The sequence below is a fragment of the Rhincodon typus genome, chromosome 7, assembly GCF_021869965.1.
Source record: "Rhincodon typus isolate 14 chromosome 7, sRhiTyp1.1, whole genome shotgun sequence".
Classification (NCBI taxonomy): domain Eukaryota; kingdom Metazoa; phylum Chordata; class Chondrichthyes; order Orectolobiformes; family Rhincodontidae; genus Rhincodon; species Rhincodon typus.
The window spans coordinates 56,420,905-56,445,904 of NC_063338.1; the positions used below are offsets into that span (position 1 = coordinate 56,420,905).

Below are 25,000 nucleotides of genomic sequence, written 5' to 3' on the forward strand. Positions count from 1 at the left end.
TTATTTCCCTCTTGTTCAACATCTCGCCGTTTCCTCTTCTTCCCTTTCAAGCAGAACCTTATTGTACTCATCATTATACTTAAGAATATATCTCTCTTTCGCCCTCCTAAAACTGGTGCCCAAGGAACTTATCTCATCATTTCCATTTCAACATCTCTCCCTTTAATCTGTATTTACTTTCCCCAAAAGAATTTTGTTTTCCTCCTGATAACAGTATTTGTCTTTCTTTCTCTCTAATGTCAATTGCCAGGACATTGCAATGGTGAAAGAAGTAAATACATCAGGATTTTGTTGATCAGAGACAAACTCATTTGTGTGCATGTGTTGCAGTCATACGAAGAAAGACAAATCCTGTGTATGCTTGTTTTGCTAATTAACACTGAATTATCTAATCAAATCTCTGATTATATCTGCAGATTATGTTGCAGATTTTGAAAAGTAGATTGTGTGTACCTGGAATTTAGGATGTTTAAAGATCTGTTAGGATATATGTGTAGTTCTTCCTTGCCAAAAAGGCTACAAGTCATTGCTCTGGACTTGCTGGCTATACTTTATATCCCACAGATCTCAATTACAGACAAGTAGTTCAATACAACTACTTAGGAGGAGATGGTCTCACGTCATTTCTGATTTGCACTGTTGCAAAAAATTTCAATCATAAAAATGAGTTTATGGAATCCTCTGTGGGCCTCCAATTTAAAAAGATATTTGATTGTCAGATTCGGTGTGTCTACAGAGATTCAATTTCCTCACTTGGTGTAATCTCAGGAATATAACTCTCAACTGTGAATGTAGACACAAAATTTAAAATACTACAATAGCTGCAGTATACCTACACACAAAGTAACAGTGAATTACCTTGTTAACAAGCACTACAACCTTCCCTGTTTTTCCCTGTAACTTCATTTTGTCCAGATGGTGTCTGGTAATGTAGACTGCAACCCTGGTCTTTCCACTTCCTGTGGGCAGGCAGATAATGAGATTTTTACCCTCCAACGCTGGAGCCGCAACTTCTTGCTGATAGTCTCGGAGGTGGATCTCAGGAACTGGTGATTGTCTTCCTTTCTCATTGCTCTCCTCATCAGAATCTGAAATATTTGTATAGCAAACTTCAAGATGATGGAATGTGGAGTGATTGATATGTAATATGTCCTTTGATTTCTTTTGTACCAATAACATGGAATCCTGAAAATGGAACATGTTCAGCAAATGGCTGTCTAGCTTCAGACAAAATTGTCATCTGTTGTTAAGTATGCTGAAATCTTTATAATATCCCAGTTAACTAGTACTGCAGGTAAGAATAGGCAGGAGCCAATGTGACCTTGAAAAGTTTGGAGCATAACTAGAATTATCAGCGGATTATCAGAATATCAGCCATAATATAATTGAATGGCAGAGCAGACTCCGTGGGTTGAGTGGCTTACTTCTGCTCCAATGTCTTATGGTCTAATCTCCTAACCCTCAAAAGATATGCCATTTGCCTCAGTGTTCTGCATATTCAGCTTGTTGTATGCTTTTCCAAGGTTAGATGGCTGTGAATTTGCTCTTCATCCAAAATTATGCAGCTGCCACTTCATTCAAATTTCTTGGGTCTTTACTTACTCATTGCCAACACAGAGCAGCTTCACAACAAAAATGCCCCTGACATGTTTCTGAGTAAATATTTGACATTAGTAAAATTTCAAGGTTAACTTTTCAATTACACGTAAGATATGCTCACTGTAGCGATTGTAACGAGATAAACCAGCTGGACATAGAATATGAGTTGACGTTTTGGGTTGGGACCGTTCTTCAGAAAAATCTTGTCCTGATCTGAAACGTCAACTTTCCTGCTCCCCTGATGCTGCCTGGCCTGCTGTGTTCCTTCAGCTCCACTCTGTGCTATCTCTGACTCCAGCATCTGCAGTTCTTACTATCTCTGATAGAATATGAGTTCCCTGATTGGGGCTGGTAATCTGGTCCAATCAGGGAGCCCTGGCTGACAGACAAGAACAGGAATGTCAGACATCCTGTTCACTCAGAGCTGGCTCTGAGGAAGCTGGATCAGTGTCAAGGACTCTCCACATGTGAATAAAGTGTGACTTGGTGATGGGATACCAGCCTTTGTAGTTATTTCACTCACCTTGACTCTCCTTCTTCTTTAAAGTGGCTAAAAGGCTTTCATTCTTAAGGATAGGTTTTTGTTCCCATTAATAGGCTGAAGTATCCACTTTACCAATATAGAAAGGAAATTGCAAAGATGGCAGGAAGTGTGAAACTTTACAAACAGTACTTTTGCTAGTTTGGAAGACAATTCTGAAAAAGTAAATGACTTCCAAGGCTGACTGATAAAGTACTGCAGCACTTAAAAGCTGCAATATACAATAGTTTTATGTTATTAGTTTTTCACAGTAATGTTGAAGGAAATACTAAGCAGAGGCATTATTCTGTCTAACCAGGAAAGAAGGAAAACAACACAGAAAAGTGTACCTTTCAACTTCTATGCATTTCTCAGTTCCTGGCTTCAGAAAGGCATTAAAAAGTTTGAAAGCAGGATATCACCACATCAAGTGAAGGTGGCGCATAACGCAGGAAAATTAAAGAAAGGATAATGCAATGAAAATACTTAAAAAGAGGCCATTTTCACTCTTTTAAAAAGAAAAAGAAACAGCCAGGAAGTATGAGATAACAAGGTGTAGCGCTGGATGAACACAGCAGGCCAAGCAGCATCAGAGGAGCAGGAAGGCTGACGTTTCGGGCCTAAATCCTTCTTCAGCCAGGAAGTATGTTTCTGATTCCATATGTCCTATAATCTTGTGAAAGCCCCAGGGGAAAGCCAGTAAAACTGAGAAGTGAGACATACTGGTGTGACTCATTTAGTATGTATCAAAATGGTGGTTCCAGCATGAACAGGAGAGTCACTTCAACATATTTCCATTTTTTTTCACTCATAGGAGAGGAATATAACTTGAACATCTAACATCAGGTCAGTGTTCAGCAAAAAATCTTATGATGTTTTCTAACTCCAGATTTCTTTATCCTACCCAGAAAACTGTTACTTTATTAAAAGTTTCTAATCAAAATTGAAAGCAAGCTTTATGAAAACAGTGAGAGATAGTCAGAACTGCCGATGCTGGAGTCTGAGATAACAAGGTGTGGAGCTGGATGAATGAACACAGCAGGCCAGGCAGCATCAGACGAGCAGGAAAGCTGATGTTTTGGGTCTGAACATTTTTTCTGAAGAAGGGTCCAGACCTGAAATGTCAACTTTCCTGCTCCTCTGATGCTGCCTGGCCTGCTGTGTTCAGCCAGCTCCACACCTTGTTATCTCTTTATGAAAACAGTTTTGTTTAAGCCCCTAAGTTATACCGTTAAAATCTCATGCTTTTTCAATTATATTTATTTAAGATCAGAAAACAAGTGAACATTTTTCTTGTTTAAATCTTTTCTTTTTTCCATTGCTTACAGCCACATCTCCAGACTGAAAAACTGCTGAGAAACCTGCTGCCAGAATTCTAAAAACTGCATGATTTTGGTTCCTAAGATGTGATGAAAGATAGGCTGACTCTCATTATAACTCTTCTCCCCTTCACACCAAGTCTGTCAAATCTTGTTTAAAGCCCCGTAATTTCCAGCTGAACTGAACTGAGGCAGATATTTGGGAGTTTGGGAAATTGTAGCCATAATAATAAACAACAGATACACTATTAGCTCTTAACAGGAGACTGCAGTAAAAATGAAATAGTGTATAAATTAATCCATTCAGTTGTCATTGCACATTAGGCCTTAGATCAGCAATCAATTACCCTTACTATACTGCCACAAGCAACTTGTCAGTATGGATTTAACTCTCTTCCCCACATACTTAACAGAATGTTAGCTTAATTATTCTGTGATCTCAAAAGCTGATTGAAATGTGTAAAACTATATGTTACAGTGCTTCAGCTTGTGCATAACTGTCAAAATGATTATCATTATATACTACACATATAGGAGAAATGTGAATTATCCGTTAAACATATATGCAGGAAGGCATTCTGAAAAAGCCTTTATTTATGTGCATCTACAATAATATTAAGGCTTGCTGGATCAAACATACTCTTATATACTGGACAACTTTAAAGCAATTATTTATGAAATAATATCTTTATATTCAGTATTGTGAATTTTGGAGTCACCATTATTCACAAAATAAAGGAAGTGGCTTTTTCAGACTCTTCAAAATCTGCAGGTAAAAGAAATATTTATAATACTGGAGGTTAGAATGGATGCTCTCCAAACTTGATTATATTTCCCCAGGGAAAGCCTGCAAATCAGACTTACATTCATTCTCAGTCTCCATCCCACTGGAAATTAATGGCCAGTGAAAATATATTGGGTTTGTCCTGGTTTTATCCAGTAACCAGGTCTCACCCAAGTTTCTGTCTCTGTTATTTTGTTGGAAATTGTAAACTCAAGACACAGAATTTCAGGTTAGTGGCTGCTTCATTTATATTGCATTGAATCCAGATTAAACTCATAGCCTAACAACCACTATATTAAAACCATTAAAGGCAAAGGCAAAATAGTGTAAATACCAGAATAAAAATAGAAAATGATGAGAACAGTCAGCTGCCCAGGAACTAGAAACAGGGTTAATATATGAATTTAACTAGTCTGTAGGTAGTTGAAGTGGAGACATCAGGAGCCAGTAAACTAGAAGGCTGATGTGTCTGAACAACCTCCCATTACTGTGCAGCTACCAGGTATGTTTTCTGCTGGAGAGTAGATAGACTGTGAGGTTGTTTAACTACCGATTTCACAGAGGCAGGTACTTATTTACATAATTAACCATCCAATTATGTTTTAATTGGTAGGAAAACCCAGAGATTGCCAATCTGGTAGTTAAAATTTTGAACTGGTTCTGCTGCTGTCAAGAGGTAGCCTGAGGATTGACTTTTGGCCTTGTATTAGGGCCATGAAGTCCATGGTAAAATTAAGCTCAACATTTCAAATCAATGAGCTTTCATCAGAACTCTGATGTAGGGTCAAAAGCTGAACCTTATGGCTAAATCTTACGATTTTTGGCTAAGTGTAAGTTGCATCATTTTTTGAAGGAATTCTTGCCAGAAGGCTCAGCAAGATTTCTTGCTGTATCTTACCAAACACATTAATGATCTACCCTGCCTCTTGGAGCCCTCACATCTGATTCTATCCCCTATTGCTGGACGCTGTTCCCAAAACACTCAGTAGATATCCAATGGAAGACCAATGTCTCTGGCACCCGCTGCATATTTAAAAGGCTGGTGTGCAAATGGACGAGCACGTGCATTCTGAAGCTGACCTGATCAGTCAAGGACTGAGTCTGAACATGTCAAAGAAGAGGAAGAAGGCATTGCGATTCTTTGATAGGGTCCTGGAAGTTCTGACCAAGCAGTTCTGCAAAGGAGAGAAGTCCTCCTCCCAGAGGACCGACAGAGGAGATTGTGCCACCAGCATGGTTCAAGATTGCCACCAGGGTCAGCGCCACCTTGACAATGAAGACCAATGACCAGCCCTGCCATAAAATGGTCAATGACTTTCTCCGTTCCACCAGGATTCATACAACACATTTCTCTTTGTTGCCTCACACTCTCTCTCTGATACTGCACACACCTCCCATGAATATATTGCCACTATCACTATTGCTTCCCTCACTTGCTCCAAACCCCCGACACAAGTAGATTTTTGGCTAAGTGTAACTTGATTATATTTATGAAGGAATTCTTGCCAGAAGGCTGCAGGTCTCTCTACTGGCTACTCACTCATTCAGACATCTCATCATCATTTAATGTACCAGCATTAAGGCCATGCCACCCATTTTCATCTCCCACAATCCCTCCCTTTCTCTAATGGCGAACGCACAATAGGTCCCAAAGGGCCTGGACGGGTGGAGTAATGCCTTACGTTTGACTCCTCGGCACCTACGAGGAGACAATCTTGTCCTTGCAGGCAAAGACTGAGACCTCTCCTACAATACCTATGATACCTCCAACATTGTATATTATTATAATATTGTAAGGGTTTTGGGCCATTTAGCTAAGGAATGATATATTGCCATTTCAGGCAGTCCAGAGAAGGATAACTAGGTTGACCCAGGAATTCTCTTATGAGAAGAAGTTGAGTAGGTTGGCCACATACTTAATGGAGTTCGGAAGAATGAGAGGTGACTTATCAAAATGTATTAAGATGCCTGACAGAGTAGATGCTGAGCAGTTGTTCCTCCTCAGAGTGTCCATGACCAGATGGCATAACCTCAAAGTAAAGGGTTGCCCAATTATGATGAAGAGGAATTTCTTCTCTCAGATGGTATTAAATCTGGTAAATTCTTCACCACAGAAGGCTGATAGTGAAGTGTTAGCAGGGGGACACTTTGTGATCAGTGATCATATTTCTATTAGTGTTAAAATAGTTAATAGTTATGGAAAAGGACAGGCCTTCCATAAAGGATAAATTTCTTAATGGGAGTAAGGCAAATTTTAATGGTATGAGACAAGAACTTCTAAAAGTTGATTGGAGTAGACTGTTCGCAGTAAAAGGGGTGACTGACAAGTAGGAGGTTTACAAAAGTGTGATAACTAGGGGGGCATATTTTTAAGGTGAGAGGAGAAAGGTTTAAAAAGGACCTATATTGTCAACTTTTTTACACAGAAAGTAGTTAATTTGTGGAATGAACTGCCAGAGGAACTGGTGGATACAGGTACAGTTAGAACATTTAAAAGACATTTGGATAAGTACATGAATAGGAAAGCTTTGGAGAGATATGGGCCAAATGCGGCAAATGGAGCTAGTTTAGTTTGGGAACATGGTCAGCATGAACTAGTTGGACCGAAGGGTCTGTTTCAATGCTGCATGTGTCTATGACCCAGACTCTCTAAGTGCATTCAAGGCTGAGGTGGACAGATTTTTAATCAGTATCTGGGGCTGCGAGGACAGTGCAGGAAAGTGTGCTAAGGATTCTCAGGTCAGCCATGATCTCACTGAATGGTGCAGCATACACGATGGGCTGAATGGCCTACTTCAACTCCCATATCTAATGGTCTAAGAAGACCCTCAGCATATCTGAGCCATCCAGGCATAAAATGCTCCTGGAGTTGCCTGACCAAACCTCTGGGGCTAGGGGTTCCACCACCAAGCAGGCGACCTCCATGACAGCAATGGAACCAGAGACTAAACTAAAATGTTATGGGAGACAGAAGAAGAAGAAAACATTACCAGGGCATTTTGGTGCCATGAGTAACAGTTCACTGTATGTTATTTATGTTTCTGTAAATTATACTGTTTTTGCCTTACATTACTTTGACATTCTGTGTAGCCCCAAACATGACTGTGCCAGCAAGATGCCTAATTTTGTGGCCACATAGGATGTACCATGGACCAATGTCCATGTTAAAAGCCTGCTATAACATGTGAAAGCAAGATGAGCTGGCATGTACAGGGCATTCGCTTCTATTGTTACCATTGCCCCTCATCCCATAATATCCCCATCCTATCCCTGGCTTCTGTGTCTAAAAGTGTTGGTTTGTGTCCTGTACAGTGCATTCGTCTGTGTGTAATGTTGTTTCCTTTCAAGTGACCTTACATCAGTCACAGGTTCCGTCACAGGTTCAATTGTTTACCTTGCCCATTCTAAGTGCAGTCGCTACCATTTTCCTTCCCATTTAATTTTCAGGACTATGGAAGGGAACAGCGAGTGCTCTTTCGCCAATGGCTTCCAGCCTCTGTTTCTACATGTTGGTGAGACCTTGGATACCCAGTGCCCTTCTTGCTAGCCCTTCCCGTGAACCCCACAGCACTTCCACAGGACCCCAGCCAACCCATCTGTTTGAGCCTTCACCTACTTACCATCACCCCTACCCTCCCATTCCCTTGATGAGTACAAACCTAAGACTTTGAGACATGGCTGCCTTCTTGCTGCTCATGTAATACTTTTGGTATATAAGTTGCTGGCATGTGTGCAGGTGTGACACTGCCATGCAGCCAGCTGCCCTCTTGACTAATAAGACAAGTTGCCAAGTTGTACAACTGCACTGATTGGCATAGCAAGGCAATGCTTAAATTCTGTGAGCGCACAAGTAGGCGTGAGTATTAAGAGAGCTAGTGAATGGCCCTGAGATGGAGCATGGTCCAGTCTGTGAGTTGGTGTGCTTTAAATGCTAGTCTATGCTTCTTCAGTGGCCTGCAAATGTACTGGAGATGTGCCATGATGGTCGTGAGGGGTTGGCAAATGTCAGATACCAATGGCTATTGACGAGGGATGTGCACAGCTGGCATTCTGAGATGCTGTTTGGTGTTGACCAACATGGAGGATCCTTGCAATCATTGGCATGATGAAGACACCAGATGCCCGCCCTAGCTTCCATGCCAAGAATTTGAGCTTTGTCACTGGGTTAGGTAAGATTGGAGCCTGAACATTAAGGAGGCAATTTGTACCTTTAATAAGAGATTTAACAAACTATAATGCTCTTTAATTGGCAACATGCCACTGCCAAGAGCGAAACTCACCTCGCCATTCAGCAAAATTGCACAAGATGCAACGTGATGCTTCTGACAATGGGAAAGGACTTGTTGGACTTTCTGTTTGATTCTCCCATAAATAATGCCAATGCCCACGTCACTGAGGCCTCCATAAGATTCCACTCTTAAACTCTGTTTTTCTCTCTCCATAGATGCTGCCAGAATTGCTAAGTATTTGAAGCAGTCTATGTTTTTATATTACTAACACCAGCATTTTTAACTTCTGAGGCTTGATTGATTGGAGTGGATTTAAACAGGGATTACAATTTTGTGGAACAATGCTTAGCTGCGCTCTGTATTTGAGCAGTTCTTGATCCCTTAATCTTTTCTTGCAATTATTCTATTTTGGTATTCACAGATATCACAAATGCTTCAAATACAGTACGAAGCAGTGCTTTTTTAAAAATGTTATTACACATATTAAGTTTATATTATAGTTCTGGTATTGTATTGTATTCTGCCAGTTCTGGAGTTTTAGATTTTATATTGTTGTACATCTCACTGTTATGCAATCACTTGGCACATTTTTAAATAGGAATATCACAAGAAGAGTTCATTGAATTAAATTAAATGTTTACTGTCCGTTGGAGTAACACTCCATTAAAAACTAGTTGGATAATGTTTGGATTTTTAAATGTATGATCCTATAAGTTCACATCTGTTGACACTCATGCAATTTAAGTCATGGGACCAATCTTCATGCAATCTGAAGTAATCATAAAGGAAGATCTGACCTGCAGATAGAGAAAAGAAGCCAATGATCCTGAACCTGTGCTGATGGTCTCAATATGTGCTGGTGTTTGTATTATCTTTAGTATTTTAGTGAACAGCTGTAAATTACAGAATTCACACCAGATGGTACTTTGTGATTGACTTTACTACTAGACTTTAACTACTTTAGGACTGTTTACCTTCAACACCACTGCTTACGTTCAGGATGCATTAGCATTCAATGATAAACCTTACTTGTTTTTGTACAAGCCCAAAAACAATCACTAAACATGGTTGAAACTTAAGTAAATAGTGAATGTTCAGGTACAAAATCCGATCTGTTTCACCACGCTACCAGATTAACTCAATGAACATAATCAGGAAAACTAACTAGTTCACAGAATGATTCTACACTTTGTCTGCCCCAGAAAATATTGTGCCATAATAGTCTGTTATGATTTTCTGAGTGAAAGTAAGTCTGAGAGTCTGTAAGAAAACGTTTAACTTTTAGTGGTGTACATGCCACAATGTCTCAATAAAGTTTATTATACAAGCTTGAAAGTTTAATGTATAATTAAGTATAAACTTAAAACACTGTATTTTTCTACTGGGATTTTGTCTATCTTATAGTCATGACAGAATGCAACTTCTTCCAACAGCCATTAATCGCTTTCTGCTTATAATTTCATCAAACCAAAATCAAATCCATGCCCATCTCCGCCCTTTCAGGTCAACAAAATGCAGAGTGCCTGGATGATGAGGGACTGACAGGAAGCGTTACAAAAGGTGGATCTGCATCACTTGACTTTATTTTAGCAAGCATCATCTCAAAAACAAGCTATATGTTAGAGGTTGGGCTATAGCAGTTTACATGGGGAAGATTTAAAGTGCATCCATGCACAGGAGCATGGACAAGAGAGTGGAGTGGCCCAGAAAGTGGCTAAGGGGAGGATGCATACTTGGCCTGCTGCATAGGGAAGTGATAGTGATCTCAGGGGCACAGCTTAAGTACAAAATCCCTGTACGCCAGCTACAACAGGATCTTTCAGGTACATTGTGTCAGAAAGCTTGTGAACAATGGCACAGGTCATGGAAAAATCCAGCTCCAGCATGTGTATAACCATCCAGCAAGGCACTGAGCCCATGCAGTCAACCATGAAATGTGTGGTCAGTGGACAGAGCAAGACTGCAGTGTGCAATTGAGCTTTACAGCCAAGAGCATGGCCATCTTAAGTGCCCTTGGAGGATGATCAAAGTATTTCATCCTTCTGTCTGCTGCAACGTCGTCGCAGTACCAGAAACAGTCAAGGAACACTGAGTTCAGGTACAAAGGGATGTCACAAAAATAATTGAATTACAACATGAATAATATTATGATCCCAGTCCATATCCATCTACAACAAGAGTTGGATATCATTCAGTTGTGGATTAATAAAGTGCCAAGTAATAGTCATTTCACACAAGTGCCAGCCAATAATAGACTCTAACAAGACAGAATCTAATTCATCTTTCCTCGAGATTCAAAGGCATCATCATTATCACTGAATTGCCCATTATCAATATCTGAGGGGTTACCATTGCCCAGAAATTGAATTTGACCAGCCATATAAATACTGTGCCTACAAAAGCGTATTGGAAGTGAGTGACTCACCTCAAAGTCTGTTGGCCATCTATAAGACTCAATTCAGGAGTGGGATTAGTCCAGCTCTAACTGCATTCAAGAAGCTTGAGACCAGCTTGACTGGTAGTCCATCCATCACATTAAACATTCATTCCCTTAACCACCTCATGTACAGCAACAGCAATGTGTACCATCCACAGGATGCATTGCAGTTACTTGCTCAAGCTTTTATGGCAGTACATTCCGAATTGACAACCTTTACCACCTTGAAGGACAATGGATGGGGTTAGCCCACCTGACAATTCCCCTCAAAGTCACAGAGTGACCCAACGTGCAATTATATTGCCATTCCCTCATTATCACGGAGTCAAAATCCTTTCAACTAAATTTCAGCTCTTGAGGATTAAAATTTAGCCCGTTTGTGGAATGTGAATCATAGAATTTAACTCATCATCCTATGTTTTCTCATCCCACATTCATTGTACAAATGGAATGGTATCTAGTGAATCATATCAAAATATTCAGTGTAATCTCATAATCTCTTTTCTTTGGAGAGTGAGTGGGAGGAGCTGGTGAAACCTATTATGGCAGCAACTACAATGGTGGCAACAATTACGGTAACTTTAAAACTTTGGTTGTATAACTATGGAATTGAATAAGGCCCAATTATACCATCTGCAAATGCATTACAGAAATACACCATGGCTCTCCCAAACATACCTTCCAAACCTGTGCCCTCCACTACTTTGAAGCAAAGGGCAGCAGATGCATCTGATCACAACCATCTGCAAGTTCCTTTCCAAGCCTTATATCAAACTGACTTGTAGCTATATCAGCATTCCTTCACATTTTCTGGGTCAAAATCCTGGATACCCTGCTTTTCAGCACTGTGCATGTCCCTATATCTGAAGAACTCCAGCAGCTCATGGAGCGAACTCACCATCACATTCTTGAGGGCAATTTGAAATATGTAATAAATGCTGACCTATCTAGTGACATCCACCTCCTATTTATGACAAAATGCCTCAGGGCTTCTTATGTGGGGATGACAATGACCTCCTTATGTAGCCTCCATGGCACACCGTGTATGGGGATAACATGTGGTTGCAATGTAATAGATGGGAGCACTGAGCAGTCAGGAGTTGCTTCAATAACGATATATTGTCTTTCTGACATTCCCCACAAATTATCTGCTCACAGATCTCTCAGGGAGATCACTGTGGATAAAGTCATTGTGACCTTGGTACAATTCCAAAAACAGTGTTAAGGAAACAGCAATTACAATGTTGTCAGCAAGACCAGTAATTCACAGCCTCCAGAGACAGAAGCAGCCGGAAGAAATCATTAAGTCAGGGAGAAGAACGATGAGACTCTGGATCTACAGGCCTCATGCCCATTTCCTTCAACTGTTGGAAAGACATTGCAGGCATGGATTAAGCATATCCCGGCCCAGAATCACCAAACTGCATTAGCTAATAGAGCAGGAATTGCACCCAGAAGGACTTGGTCACACCAGCCCTGAATTTTTACACCATTGGCTCACTTCAATGAACAATTGAGAAACTCTGTGGCATCGCCCAATCTTCAACCCATAAATGTATCTGGGATGTAACTGGCGCCATTTGCTTCAGATCACAGCTCTTTGTCATCTTTCCATATGAGACAGTGGGATTCACACCATTGCTGGCTTCCCCCAGCCACAGGGAACTACTGACTGCACCCATAACATTTTGATAGTGCTTTATCACCAATCTGCAGAGTTTATCAGCTGAAAAGGCTTACTCCCAATCAATGTTCAAACTATATGTGATCATCAATGCAAAATTCTGGAGCTCTGTGCCTTTACAAAATCCTCAGCCTGATGCAGAATGAAGATACAATGCTGTCCATGCTTCCACCATGGCCATAGTGACCTCCACATGAAGGCTACGTGCTACAGTGTGTAGTACAGATCGTAGACCTCCTTAAAATGAGGTTTCAATGTATGCAAAACTCTGGCACAGCCTTGCGGGAGATCCCAGAACATTGCCCTGCACTGCTGTGACCTTCACAACAGAAGTTGAAGAAGTGGGAGTGTTCTGATTACAGATAAAATGGGGAATGATAACAATCTTCTGAAGATGAGCATGAGGACATTGAACAAACAGGAGAGCTATCTAAGGCAGCATGACACAGCAGTGTCTCATCGAACCAGAGAGGTCAAAAATAAACTAATTGAAACCCGTTTCAAGGATAAATGGGCTAGGCTTAGCTTTGGTTTATTTGTTTAAAATCAATGGTAACACAGCAAACAGCTCCTCCTTGGCGCAAAAGTCATGTGGAGGGCACCTCCGCTTCATTGGCCACATGATTCCCTAAGAAAGGCATCCAATAGCCCAGTTGCATAATGAATGAAGTGACGAGCAGAAGATTGTGTGAGAAAAATGACTGAGCCATGGCAGACCAGGCATAATCTCATTCAATAAAATGTTTCAAGGGCAAATGGAAAAAAAATCCACCCAATGTTTATTTGAATGCTATTACAATTGGCTGTAAGCAATTCATATAGTAGGTATACATATGAGCCGATAACCTTAGGTTTACACAATTCTACCACTTCCACCCCAATTTTATTTTCTTTTCCTGACAGCAACGCTGGCTAAATTTTCTTGTGGCACTGATGTTACGAACTGATTAGGCATTATAGATCCAAAGTAGTACATTGCCCAGATCTAAATCTGCATTTCCAGTCAGATTCAGATTTGTAGAGACTGGTCAGTTAGTACTGATGGGTCTTTGGTAACTGATTTCAGAGCCTCAGTTTCACTGTGTACATATCCCACTGAGTGACCATTCTGAACCAGTCTTTCAGACAGTGCAGAGATAGTAGGAACTGCCGATGCTGAAGAATCTGAGATAAGAAGAAGAATTCTTCTGAAGTAGGGTCTCAACACAAAACGTCAACTTTCCTGCTCCTCTGATGCTGCTTGGCCTGCTGTGTTCATCCAGCTCTACACCTTGTTATTTCAGACATTGCATGCTGGTTCCTATTCCAGAATACTGGATTGTCACAAGCTGGCCTGATTCTACCCTTTCACCAAGAATCTTACCACATGTGCATTTTCTAGAATGATTAAAGGCAGTAATGGGAAGCTTGCTAATCCTTCCTTAACCCAGATATGTTAATGGTAACTGCAGCATACAGCCTGAATAGGATAAATTAAATAATTCTAGAGCAAAAATATAATCTAGGAACTTGACTCAGAACATAGTCACAGAATTGTTATATGCATGGTGGATGTTCGTGGAATGGTAAGATAGATTAGTGAAACCGTCTGTAATTATACCACTTCTTGACAATAAATTATAGCTTTGTACATTTCAATTTTCCTTTGAAGCATCAGAAATTTCCTGTTGCTCACAGATATTTATAATTCAGCTTTTTTTATTCATCGCTGGTTGTGTGAACATTTCTTATGCTATCCAGTATCATTTAAATAGATAGGCCAATGGGCTGATGAGTGGCAGATAGAGTTTCACTTCGATAAATGTGAGGTGTTCCATTTTCATAAGGCAAACCAGGGCAGAACTTACACAGTTAATGACAGGGTCCTGGTGAGTATTGCCAAACAGAGACCTAGAGATGCAGGTTCATAGTTCCTTGAAAGTGGAGCTGCAGGTAGACAGGGTAATGAAGAAGGCATTTGGCAAGCTTGCCTTATTGAATATAGGAGTTGGGACATCATGTTGCAGCTGTCCAGGACATTGGTGAAGCCACTTTTGGAACAATGTGTACAATTCTGGTCAACCTTCTATAGGAAGGATGTTGTTAAACTTGGGAGGGTGCAGAAAAGTTTTATAAGGATGTTGCGGGGATTGGAGGGTTTGAGATATAGGGAGATGCTGAATAGGCTGGGGCTATTTTCCCTGTACTGTCAGAGACTGAGGGATGACCTTGTAGAGGTTCATAAAATCTTGAGGATGATGGATAGGGTGAATAGCCAAGGTCTTTTTTCTAGGGTGAGGGTGTCCAAAACGAGAGGAGATAGGTTGAAGGTGAGAGGGGAAAGATTTAAAAAGGACCTGAAGGGTAACATCTGGTGCATGTATGGAATGAACTGCCAGAGGAAGTGGTGGAGGCAGTACAATTACAACATTTAAAAGGCACCTGAATGGGTATATGAATAGGAAGGATTTAGAGGGATATGGGCCAAATGCTGACAAATTGGACTAGGTCAGATTGGGATGTTTGATCGATGTGGATGAGTTGGGTGGTTCTGTGCTGTATGACTCTATGACACTATAACAAGTATCACCTTTTTTTTATATAAGCTTCCTCCACATCAAACTTGGATCATCAGAAAGTTTCCAGTATTGCCACTCCTGACTGCCTATGGCTATATTTTTTTCTGATCCTCACCAGCTATAACCCACTGCTGGGATCAAAGTATCAAAGATCAAAAAAGTTAAGAGAACCATGACTTAGACAATGGAAATTCTGAAGTGTCTACTTAAAGAGGCCTTTAGTGCAACAATGTGGCATGGCCAACTCTAAGCTGAATCTATTTAATAACCTTCTGAAACTCCAAATAATAATGTTCATCTCATGGATAATTGGGAGAACCTGAACAGCTGCAATAGCATCAGCTCAAATATTTGCCCTGGAATGATCTCTGCAATTAAGACTGAAAATGAAGCTAATTATATTCTTCATAAGTTCCACTTAAGCTTTAACATAACACATTTTGTTATCTTAAATTTAAGGGGAAATTTTCCAATTACTTTGAATTTCTTTCATGTAAAGTTTCGAGATCTTTTGAATTTATTGTACATAGTTGCTGGTATCTTCTAAACATTTTCATTGTTATTAATACTGTACCAGTGAGAATATTTTAATTTTCAAACTTATAGTGTAAAGCAAAAATACACATTGACTTCACGCTGGGGTAATGTCACACATTGTGTTCCTGTGCCAACAGAAAGTAAATTGAGACTTTTATTTCATTAATTTCATTGAATTTGAATGCAGTCCCAGTAGCAACTGAACAATTTGTTCTTCTTCGTGTTTCCATAAATATAAAATCCAGTTCCATGCAATTAGATCAATAATAACAATGCACATGGGAGCTGATGGCCTCAATGTATATTATTGTTTGAATATTAATCTGGAAACTCAGCTGATGTTCAGGGGAGCTAAATTCAAATCCCACCATGGCAGAAGGTGTAATTTATAATTTGATAAAAATATTTAGAAATTAGAATTTACTGATGACCGTGAAACCATTGTCAATTGTTGGGAAAGACCCATCTGGTTCACATGTCCTTTCTCACCTGGTCCGGCTTGCTTGTGACTTCAGAGACTCTCAACTGAAGTAACCGAGCAAGCTACTCAGTTGTATCAATCACTATGAAGTTGCGATGAAGCTGCTCAGACCAGCTGGCATTGACCTAGGTACCGGAACCGACAACAGCAAAAACAGCCCTGCCAAAGCTGCAAATTCCTAGTGCCAAAATTAGGAGAGCTGCCTCACAGATTAGTCATCAACAGATTAATGTGGAATCATACCTTACAGAAAATGTATCAGACGCCAACAACACCATCCCTGGATATGTCCGGTCCTACCAGCAGGCCAGACCCAGCAGAGGTGGTGGTACAGTGGTATACAGTTGAGAGGGAGTTGTCCTGAGTGTCCTTAACATTGATTCCCAACCCCATGAAATCTCATGGCTTCAGATTAAACATGGACAAGAAACCCTCTGCTGCTGATCATGCGCTGTCCTCCCTCAGTTGATGAATCAATACTTCTCCATGTTGAACAACACTTGCAGGTAGCAAGGACACAAAATGTACTTTGGGTGAGGGATTTCAATGTCAAGAGTTGCTTGATAGCAGCATGACTGATCGAACTGGCAGGGTCCTAAAGGACATAGCTGCTGGGTTGGGTCTGCGGCAGGCGGTGAGGGAAACAACAAGAGGCTGCAGATGCATATGTCTATGACAGCATTGATCAGAGTGACCACTGTACAGTCCTTGTGGAAACTAAGTCCTGCCTTCACATTGTGTTGTGCTAAATGGGACAGACTTCAAACAAATCCAGCAAAAGAAGAGCTGCTATCCATGAGACGCTGTGGTCATCAACAGCAACAGAATCATATTCCAACACAATCTACAGCCTGAGGGCCCAGCATATACCCCCTTCAACCATTACCATCAAACCAAGTATCAACTTTGGTTCAATGGAAGGTGTAGGAGGGCATGCCAGGAGTAGCACCAAGCATACCTAAAAGTGAAACTACCAAAGAGGATTACTTGCATGCCAAACAGCATATGCAGCAAGTGATAGACACAGCTAAGCAATCCCACATCTAGCGTTTCAGATCTAAGCTTTGAGATCCTGCCACATCCAGTCATGAATGGTAGTGGGCAATTAAGCAACTCATGGAGGAGGGGGAGATTTCACAAATATCCTCATCCTTATTGATGGAACAGCCCAGCACATCAGTGCAAAAGACGACACTGAAGCAATCTTTATCTAGAAGTGCCAAGTAAATACTCCATCTTGGCTTCCTCCAATGGTCCCCAACATCACAGCTGGCAGTCTTCAGCTAATTCGATTCACTCCACATGATATAAAGAATGGTTGTAGACACTGGATACTGCAAAGGCTATGGGCCCTGACAACAGTCTAGCAATACTACTGAAGACTTGTGCTCCAGAATTTGCTGTGCCTCTAGCCAGCTGTTTGAGTACAGTTAGAACAGTGGCATGTACCCGACAATGTGGAAAATTAGCCAGGTTGTCCTATATGTAAAAAGCAGGGCAAATCCAATTACTACCTCATCAGTCTACTCTGAGTCATCAGAGGGATGATGTCATCAACAGTGCTATAAAACAGCACCTGCTCAGCGACGCCCAGTTTGGGTTTCACCAGGGCCACTCAGCTCCTGATCTCATTACAGCCTTGGTTCAAACATGGACAAAGGAACAGAATTGTAGAAGTGAGGTGAGAGTGACAATCCCTTGAGAGCAAAGCTGCAGTTGACTGAGTGTGGCATTAAGGAGTCCTGGCAAAACTGGAATCAATGGGAATCAGGGGGCAAACTCTCCACTGGTTAGAGTCATACCAGGCACAAAGGAAGATGGCTATGGTTGTTGGTCAGTATGTCAGATCCAGGATATTTCTGCAGGAGTTCCTCAGGGTAGAATCCTAGGCCCAACCATCTTCAGCTCCTTCATCAATGACCTTTCCTCCATCATAAGGTCGGATGTTTGCCGATGATTGCACAATGTTCTGTACCATTCCAACTCCTCAGATACTGAAGTAGTCCGTGTTCAAATGCAACTTGACCTGCACAATATCCAGACTTGGGCTGACAAGTGGTAAATAACATTCTTATCATACAAATGCCAGGCAATGACCATGTCCAATAAGATGCAATCTAACCACCACTCCTTGACATCCAATGGTTTTAGTACTACCGAATACCTCACTATCAACATCCTTGTGTTATCATTCACCAGAAACTCAACAGGGCTTGCCACATAAACATGGTATCTACAAGAGCAGGTCAGCAGCTAGGAATACTGTGGCGAGTAACACACCTTCTGACTCCCCAGAGTCTGCACACCATATTAAAGCATATGTCAGGAGTGTGATGGAATGCTCCCCACTTGTCTGGATGGATGCAGTGCCAATAAAACTCTAGAAGCTTAAGACCATCCAGGACAAAGCAGCCTGTTTGATTGGCACTTCACCCACAAGCGTCCACTTCTTCCACCACTGATGCTCAGTCACAGCAGTGTGTACTATCCTACAAGATGCATTGTAGAAATTCAATAAAAATCCTTGGACAGCACCATTAAAGCCACAACCACTTTCATCTAGAAGGACAGGGCAGTAGATACAAGGAAACACCAACACCTGCAAGTCCTCTTCCAAGCCACTCACCATCTTGACTTGGAAATATATCACCATTCCTTAACTGATACTGGGTCAAGATCCTGGAAATCCCTCCCTAAGGGCATTGTGGGCATACCTACAGTACATGGACTGCAGTAGTTCAAGAAGGAAGCTTACCACCACCTTCTCAAATGCAAGTAGTGACAGGCAATAAATGATGGTCAGCCAGCAATTCCCACATTCTATGAGTGAATTAAAAAAATTATAGACTACTTTGTTATGGAATAACACTCCCAGAAATTTCATACTGTGTAATCAAACAAGACTGAAACCGAATAAAAAGAGACATTAAAACAAGTTGCCAATAGCTTGGTCGAAGAAATATATATGTAATATTTAAGGGAGGGGTGGAAAGGTTTACAGAAAAGAATCCCAGAAGTTTGGATCCAGGTGGTTGAAGGCAAGGGCAGAACTGGTGAAATGATGGGACTAGGGTGTATGCATGGAGCCTGACTCAGAGGAATGAGGAGTGCTCAGATAATTATAGGGCTAGGGAAACTTACAGAGATATGGAGGAGCAACGGCTTGTTGGGACTTGATCACAGGTTGATAGTTTTAAAAAATATTTTGTTAGTTGACTGGGAGCCAATTTAGGTTAATGCGCATAATAAATGGGGGTCGTGGGATTGGCAATATGGGCATGTTTACACAGAAGCAAAAATGTAAGACAAAAATGTAATATCTTGTAAAGGTCTGTGAATTAGTTTTAAGTATGTTCGAAAAAGACTTGAGTTTTCACCAGTTATAATTTTCTTGGATCATAAGAAACCTGGTGACTCTTGCCCTGGAAGCAGTATCAATAAGAACAAAGCTAACAAAGAAGCTGTTCCATTGTAGAATCAAAGGAAGGCTACAACCAAGAGAACCCAAAGACGAAGATGATTGGTACACAAATGCAGAAACAATGACAAAGCAGACAGAATCAGAAAGAGGAACACAATTTTTTTTTGGAAGAAAATAAGGAAAATTCTACGAACAGTTTGGTTTTCTGTTTGGCAGTAAGAAGCAGTGTAGAATTTCAGAGCCTGTTATGAATCAGCTTACAAACTAATTAAAAGAGCTTGAATCCAAAAAAACTATTATGGAAGAGCTAAGAGTTTTCATCAGACCAGATACTGAACTAACCATTATTAGTTAGTTGTTGGGTTGAATCAGAACTCTGGAAAGGTATTGTAGAATCCTAAAAGAGGGTATATATATTAGTTGCAGTTTTCCAAAAATCATTAGGTTCTGGAGAAGTACCAGAGGATTGGAAAACTGTTAATGTGACACTCCTATTCAAAAGGCAATGGAGGAAAGAAGTAGGTGACTATAGGCTGACTGCCTAACATCTATTGTTAGAAAAGTACTGGAATCATTTGTTAAAGAAGTAATAGCAGAACATTTGGAAAATCATAATTTAATCAAGCAGAGTCAGCATGGCTTTATAAAAGGGAAATCGTGTCTGACTAATTTATTAGAGTTTTTCAAGCAAGTCTCAGAGTGGATAGAGGGGATCAGTAGATGTATTTGGACTTCCAGAAGGCATTTGACAAAGTACCTCACAGAAAGTTGTCATAAGTGCCCAAGGTTCTGATAGTAGAATATTGATATGAATAGAGAATTGGCTCATGGACAGGAAACAGTGAGTGGGAATAAGGGGCTCTTTTTCAGATTGGCCACCTCTGACCAGTGGATTCCTCAAGGATCAGTACTGGGACTGCAATTGTTTACGATATATATTAATTACTTGGAGGAAGGAAATGAATGTACTGTAGTCAAATCTGCAGACAGCACGAAAATAGGTAGAAAAGCAGGTTGTGAGAGGGGTGTGAACAGTTTACAGAGAAATATTGATAGGTTAAGTAATTGGGCAAAAAGTTGGCAAATAGAGTATAATATGGGAAAATGTGAAAAAGTTTATTTTGGAAGGGAGAACAAAAGAATAAAAATTAATTTAAATGGAGAGAAACTTCAGAAAGCTGCAACATAAAGGGATTTGAAGGTACTTGCGCATGAAGCACAAAAAGCTAGCACACAGTTGCAGCAGGTATAGGGAGATAACAAGAGCTGCAGATGCTGGAGTCAGAGTCAATACAGTGTGGAGCTGGAGGAACACAGCAGGTCAGGCAGCATCAGAAGAACAGGAGCATCGACGTTTCATGCTTGAGCCCTTCAGCAGGAGTGATGAACAGTCCAGGCACAAAACGTCGACTCTCCTGCTTGTCTGATGCTGCCTGACTTGCTGTGTTCCTCCAGCTCCACACTGTATTGATTGCAGCAGGTATCAGGAAGGCAAATGGAATGTTGTCCCTTATTTCAAGGAGGTTGGAGTATAAAAGTGGAGGAGTCTTACTGCAACTGCAACTTAGGGCGGCACGGTGGCTCTGTGGTTAGCACTGCTGCCTCACAGCACCAGGGATCCGTGTTCAATTCCACCCTTGGGCACCTGTCTGTGTGGAGTTTGCACATTCTCCCCATGTCTGCGTGGGTCTCCTCCGGGTGCTCCAGTTTCCTCTCTCAGTCCAAAGATGTGCAGGGTTGGCAAGATTGGCCATGCTAAATTGCCCATAGTGTTCAGGGATGTGTAGATTAGATGGGTTATAGGGGGATGGGTCTGGGTGGGATGATCTGAGGGTTGGTGTGGACTTGTTGGGCCAAAGGGCACGTTTCCACACTGTAGGGATTCTATGAACTCTGCAAGGTGCTGGTGAGACCACATCTGGAGTATTGTGAGCAGTTTCAATTCCGTTCATAAAGGAAAGATATCATTTCACTGGAGTCAGTTCAAAAAACTTTCACTAGGATATCTTGGTACGGTGGGATTATCTTACGGGCAAAGATTAAACAGGATGGGACAAAAATAGAAATTGCTGATGAAACTCAGCAGGTGTAGCAGCATCCGTTGGAAGAAAGCAAAATTAACATTTCGAGTCCACTGACTCATCAGAAACTTGGCTCTTTTGGTTTAGAGTTTCCCCATGGGAACTGTAACAGGTTGCAGAGTTTCAGATGAGCTGGGTCAAAAGCCTAAAACTCCCTTCCTGTGGTGCCCCTACGCCATATGGACTACAAAATGTGGAGTTCAAAAAGATGCTTCACAATTTCCTCTCATGGGCAATTAGGGGTGGACAATAAATGCTTGTCTAGCCAATAATGCTCACACCCATGAAAGAATGAGAATTAAACAGCTCAAGCTTGGGATGAACAGAAGATCGGAGGGCCAGCCAAGAGCACATTGATTCTGGAAGTACAGAAAGCAGGGATGAGGTTTTCAAATGCAGATGGTTACAGCAAAAGGCATGGTTTTATTCAAATTGTTCTAACCCTAAAGTCTAACCCTACATTCTCCATAAGGTTTAAATTATCCGGAGGAAATGCAAGGAACCAAATGTTTATGAGCTATTTTTCATGCTAAAACATATGGTATGATGAAATATCTTATGACCTTGCAAGATTTGGCAGTTCCAGCTCTTCCCACATAGGTCTGGACTTTCTTATGAAACCATTTTTGAACTGGGGACATCATGCGTTCAATAGATAGCTGGAAAATCATCAACTTAAACATTTTCAGCATAGCGTTCAACTTACTGCTTGTGGTAACAATAATTCTAATGATTAATTAAAAATCAAATAAATATCTCAATTGTCTAACATTATTTTACAAGTTTAGGTTGAAAGTGATCTTTGCAAACAAAACAACAGTTAAATGCAATAAATAATATCCACAAAGGAAAATAAATGAAACTTTCCAGGCACAGAATAACTCTCAATACATTAGATTCTGTTTTCAGTGTTTTGACACAATATAGTTGATATCAGCTACCTTGGCAGTGTGCAAGAAAACCCATTCAAGCATACTAAGAATCTTTTTCAACAACTGGTTTGATTAGTTCAGATTTTAGATTTTATGCACATACTATAAGTTGTACAATTCTTGGCTTCATACACACCCGGATGAATCAGCATCTTGGACTTTTGGAGCTCTTTTTCAATACTTTCAAGAAATGTAGGCACTAATATAGTCAAGTATGAATCATGGCACAAGGAATGTTTAAGCAATGATATCCTAAATCTTCTGAAATGTTTTTTTAATGCACAGAAAGATAATTTGCTGTGGTTGAGGATAAAGCAGTAAACAAGTTAAAAACTTATGAGATTAAAAAACAATATAAAACTACAATGTAATTCCTCCCTGCAATTTTAACTCCATCATCCCTAAAATCTGTCTCAAACATATAATAAGAATATTTATGGAAATGGATAAGGTTGCTAGCAAGTACTATCTTGTATTTTTTAGTGCCATATGTTACAGCATAAATATGCCAGCTGGGGAGATTCTGTACAGAAGATATAGAAAATGTTAAAATTCAGATCACAATTAAGAGAATCACAAACTTTTTAAAATGGATTACATGTCAAAAAAGTGTAAAGTTGTTATCGTACTTATGTACAGCCAATTGAAAACACTTAAATAGCGATAGTCAGGCAAAGTATTCAGTAGAGGATAATAAAACTTAGATTTAGTGATGAATGTAAAAAATAACTTAAAAGTGAAACTGATTAGAAGCACCATTGAAATTTTACAAAATATCTGTATTCATGTATAATTTTGATCAGCAAATGAATCACTGATGTTTAATATTAATGTGTGGTATAAGGAGATGGCAAAATTAGATCTTATCAAAGCCTGGTGAACAATGGGCCAGTTTTGAAATTTAAGTTTAAAATTTAAAGCGCACTGCATTCTAATATGATTTTAGTGTCAACCTAGATTCTGAAGAAAAGAGGTTTAGGTTGAATACTTTTACTTTATAAAAGATTATGAATGATACGGAGAAATGAAACACTATGCTTCCCAATCAATAAAAAATTGTTGCTTGCTATATTTTGAGGTTAGGAATAAACAACTGATTGCATGAAAAGGACAATAATTGGGAAATAGTGATGAGAAAATGACAATGTTCAATGTAAATATAAAAAAGGATAATGAGGAGTCAAAGGTAATGGATGTAAGGTTTAGTCCAGTGAGACGAGAAGGAACCTGACCTAAACAAAGTATGCACAAATGTCAGCAAAGAAGATTATAGGTAAGCAATGACAAATCTTCGATAGGAGATGAATAAAGTAGAAAATGGTGTTTCTCCTGTATCCGTATACTTCCCACAAATTGAAATGACAGCATAACGAAGAAAATCAAGTTTTGTGTTGATATGGAGCGATGAAATTGAAACTGAAATTTAAAAGAAGGCATGTGACTTTAAAAGGGCTACCTGCTCTAGAGAAAAACATGATAACTATCCAAGGTATATTCGGGAGGTGATAAGTGAGAAGAGAAGGATATAAAGGATTATGCAAAAAACTGGCATTTAATGTAAATAGAAATAACAATGAATATATGTGTGAATTGTGCTGAGATTTTGGAAAATAATCATTGTAACATCTCAACTCACTGAGAAAGATGAATAAATCTGGCTACAATGGGCCTTGAAACCACTTTTAAAAATGGAAAGTGATAATAATGGAACAGCCAGCATTGAATAATTACAGAGAACCCTCATTGACAAATTCTGTAGGTTTTTATGAACAAGTGGTCGATTGGTTAAATTGAATGTAGCACTGTAGTCTGTAGCACTGATTTTCACTAGGCTTCAAGTCAGGCTTTAATTATAAAAATTCAAACCGGTCTAGAAGAAAATTTTGCAAAATGAATAGAATGTTGGTTGATGGACAGCAAAGGTTAATCAGTTGATAACAGAGATTTTGGAAGAGGTGTAGTACTGGTGTAATTCTGCACCCACTTTTATTCTCACAATATAGATTATTTGGGCTTGAGGGACTAAATTTTATGTTTTTCAGCTAAGTTTGAGTCGCATCAAGTTCTGTGGACTGATTATTACTGCTAGGCCAAGTAGGTTTTCTCACCATATTTTACCAAACATGTTGCAATAATTGATACTTGAGCCCTCGTGGCATGAATCACATCCAATTTCCACACCATCTTCCCACATGCCATACCTGAAACAGTTCGGCACTCATTGGAGATACCAGAATCAACCAGCATCCCTGTGTTCCACTGCTGTATGTAAAAACACACTGTGATCCCAGACAAGCACTGTCAGTCTGTTGCTGCATTGCACAGTTCCTGACCTTTGCCCTGGACATGGCAGACAGGGGAAAATTGGCATTTCACTGTGCAGAGAACCTGGACCTCCTGCTGCATTGGTGACACACA

General features: G+C 40.2%; 1 protein-coding gene across 1 annotated transcript in view; it reads right to left on the reverse strand.

Moving 5' to 3' along the window:
- The window catches only part of ifih1 (interferon induced with helicase C domain 1), a 130,463-nt gene that overhangs the window by 44,106 nt on the left and 61,357 nt on the right, over positions 1-25,000 (reverse strand). Inside the window, exon 5 of the mRNA XM_048598614.1 lies at positions 859-1,088. Coding sequence (XP_048454571.1) covers positions 859-1,088 — 230 coding nt within the window. The remainder of the gene's footprint in view (positions 1-858; positions 1,089-25,000) is intronic.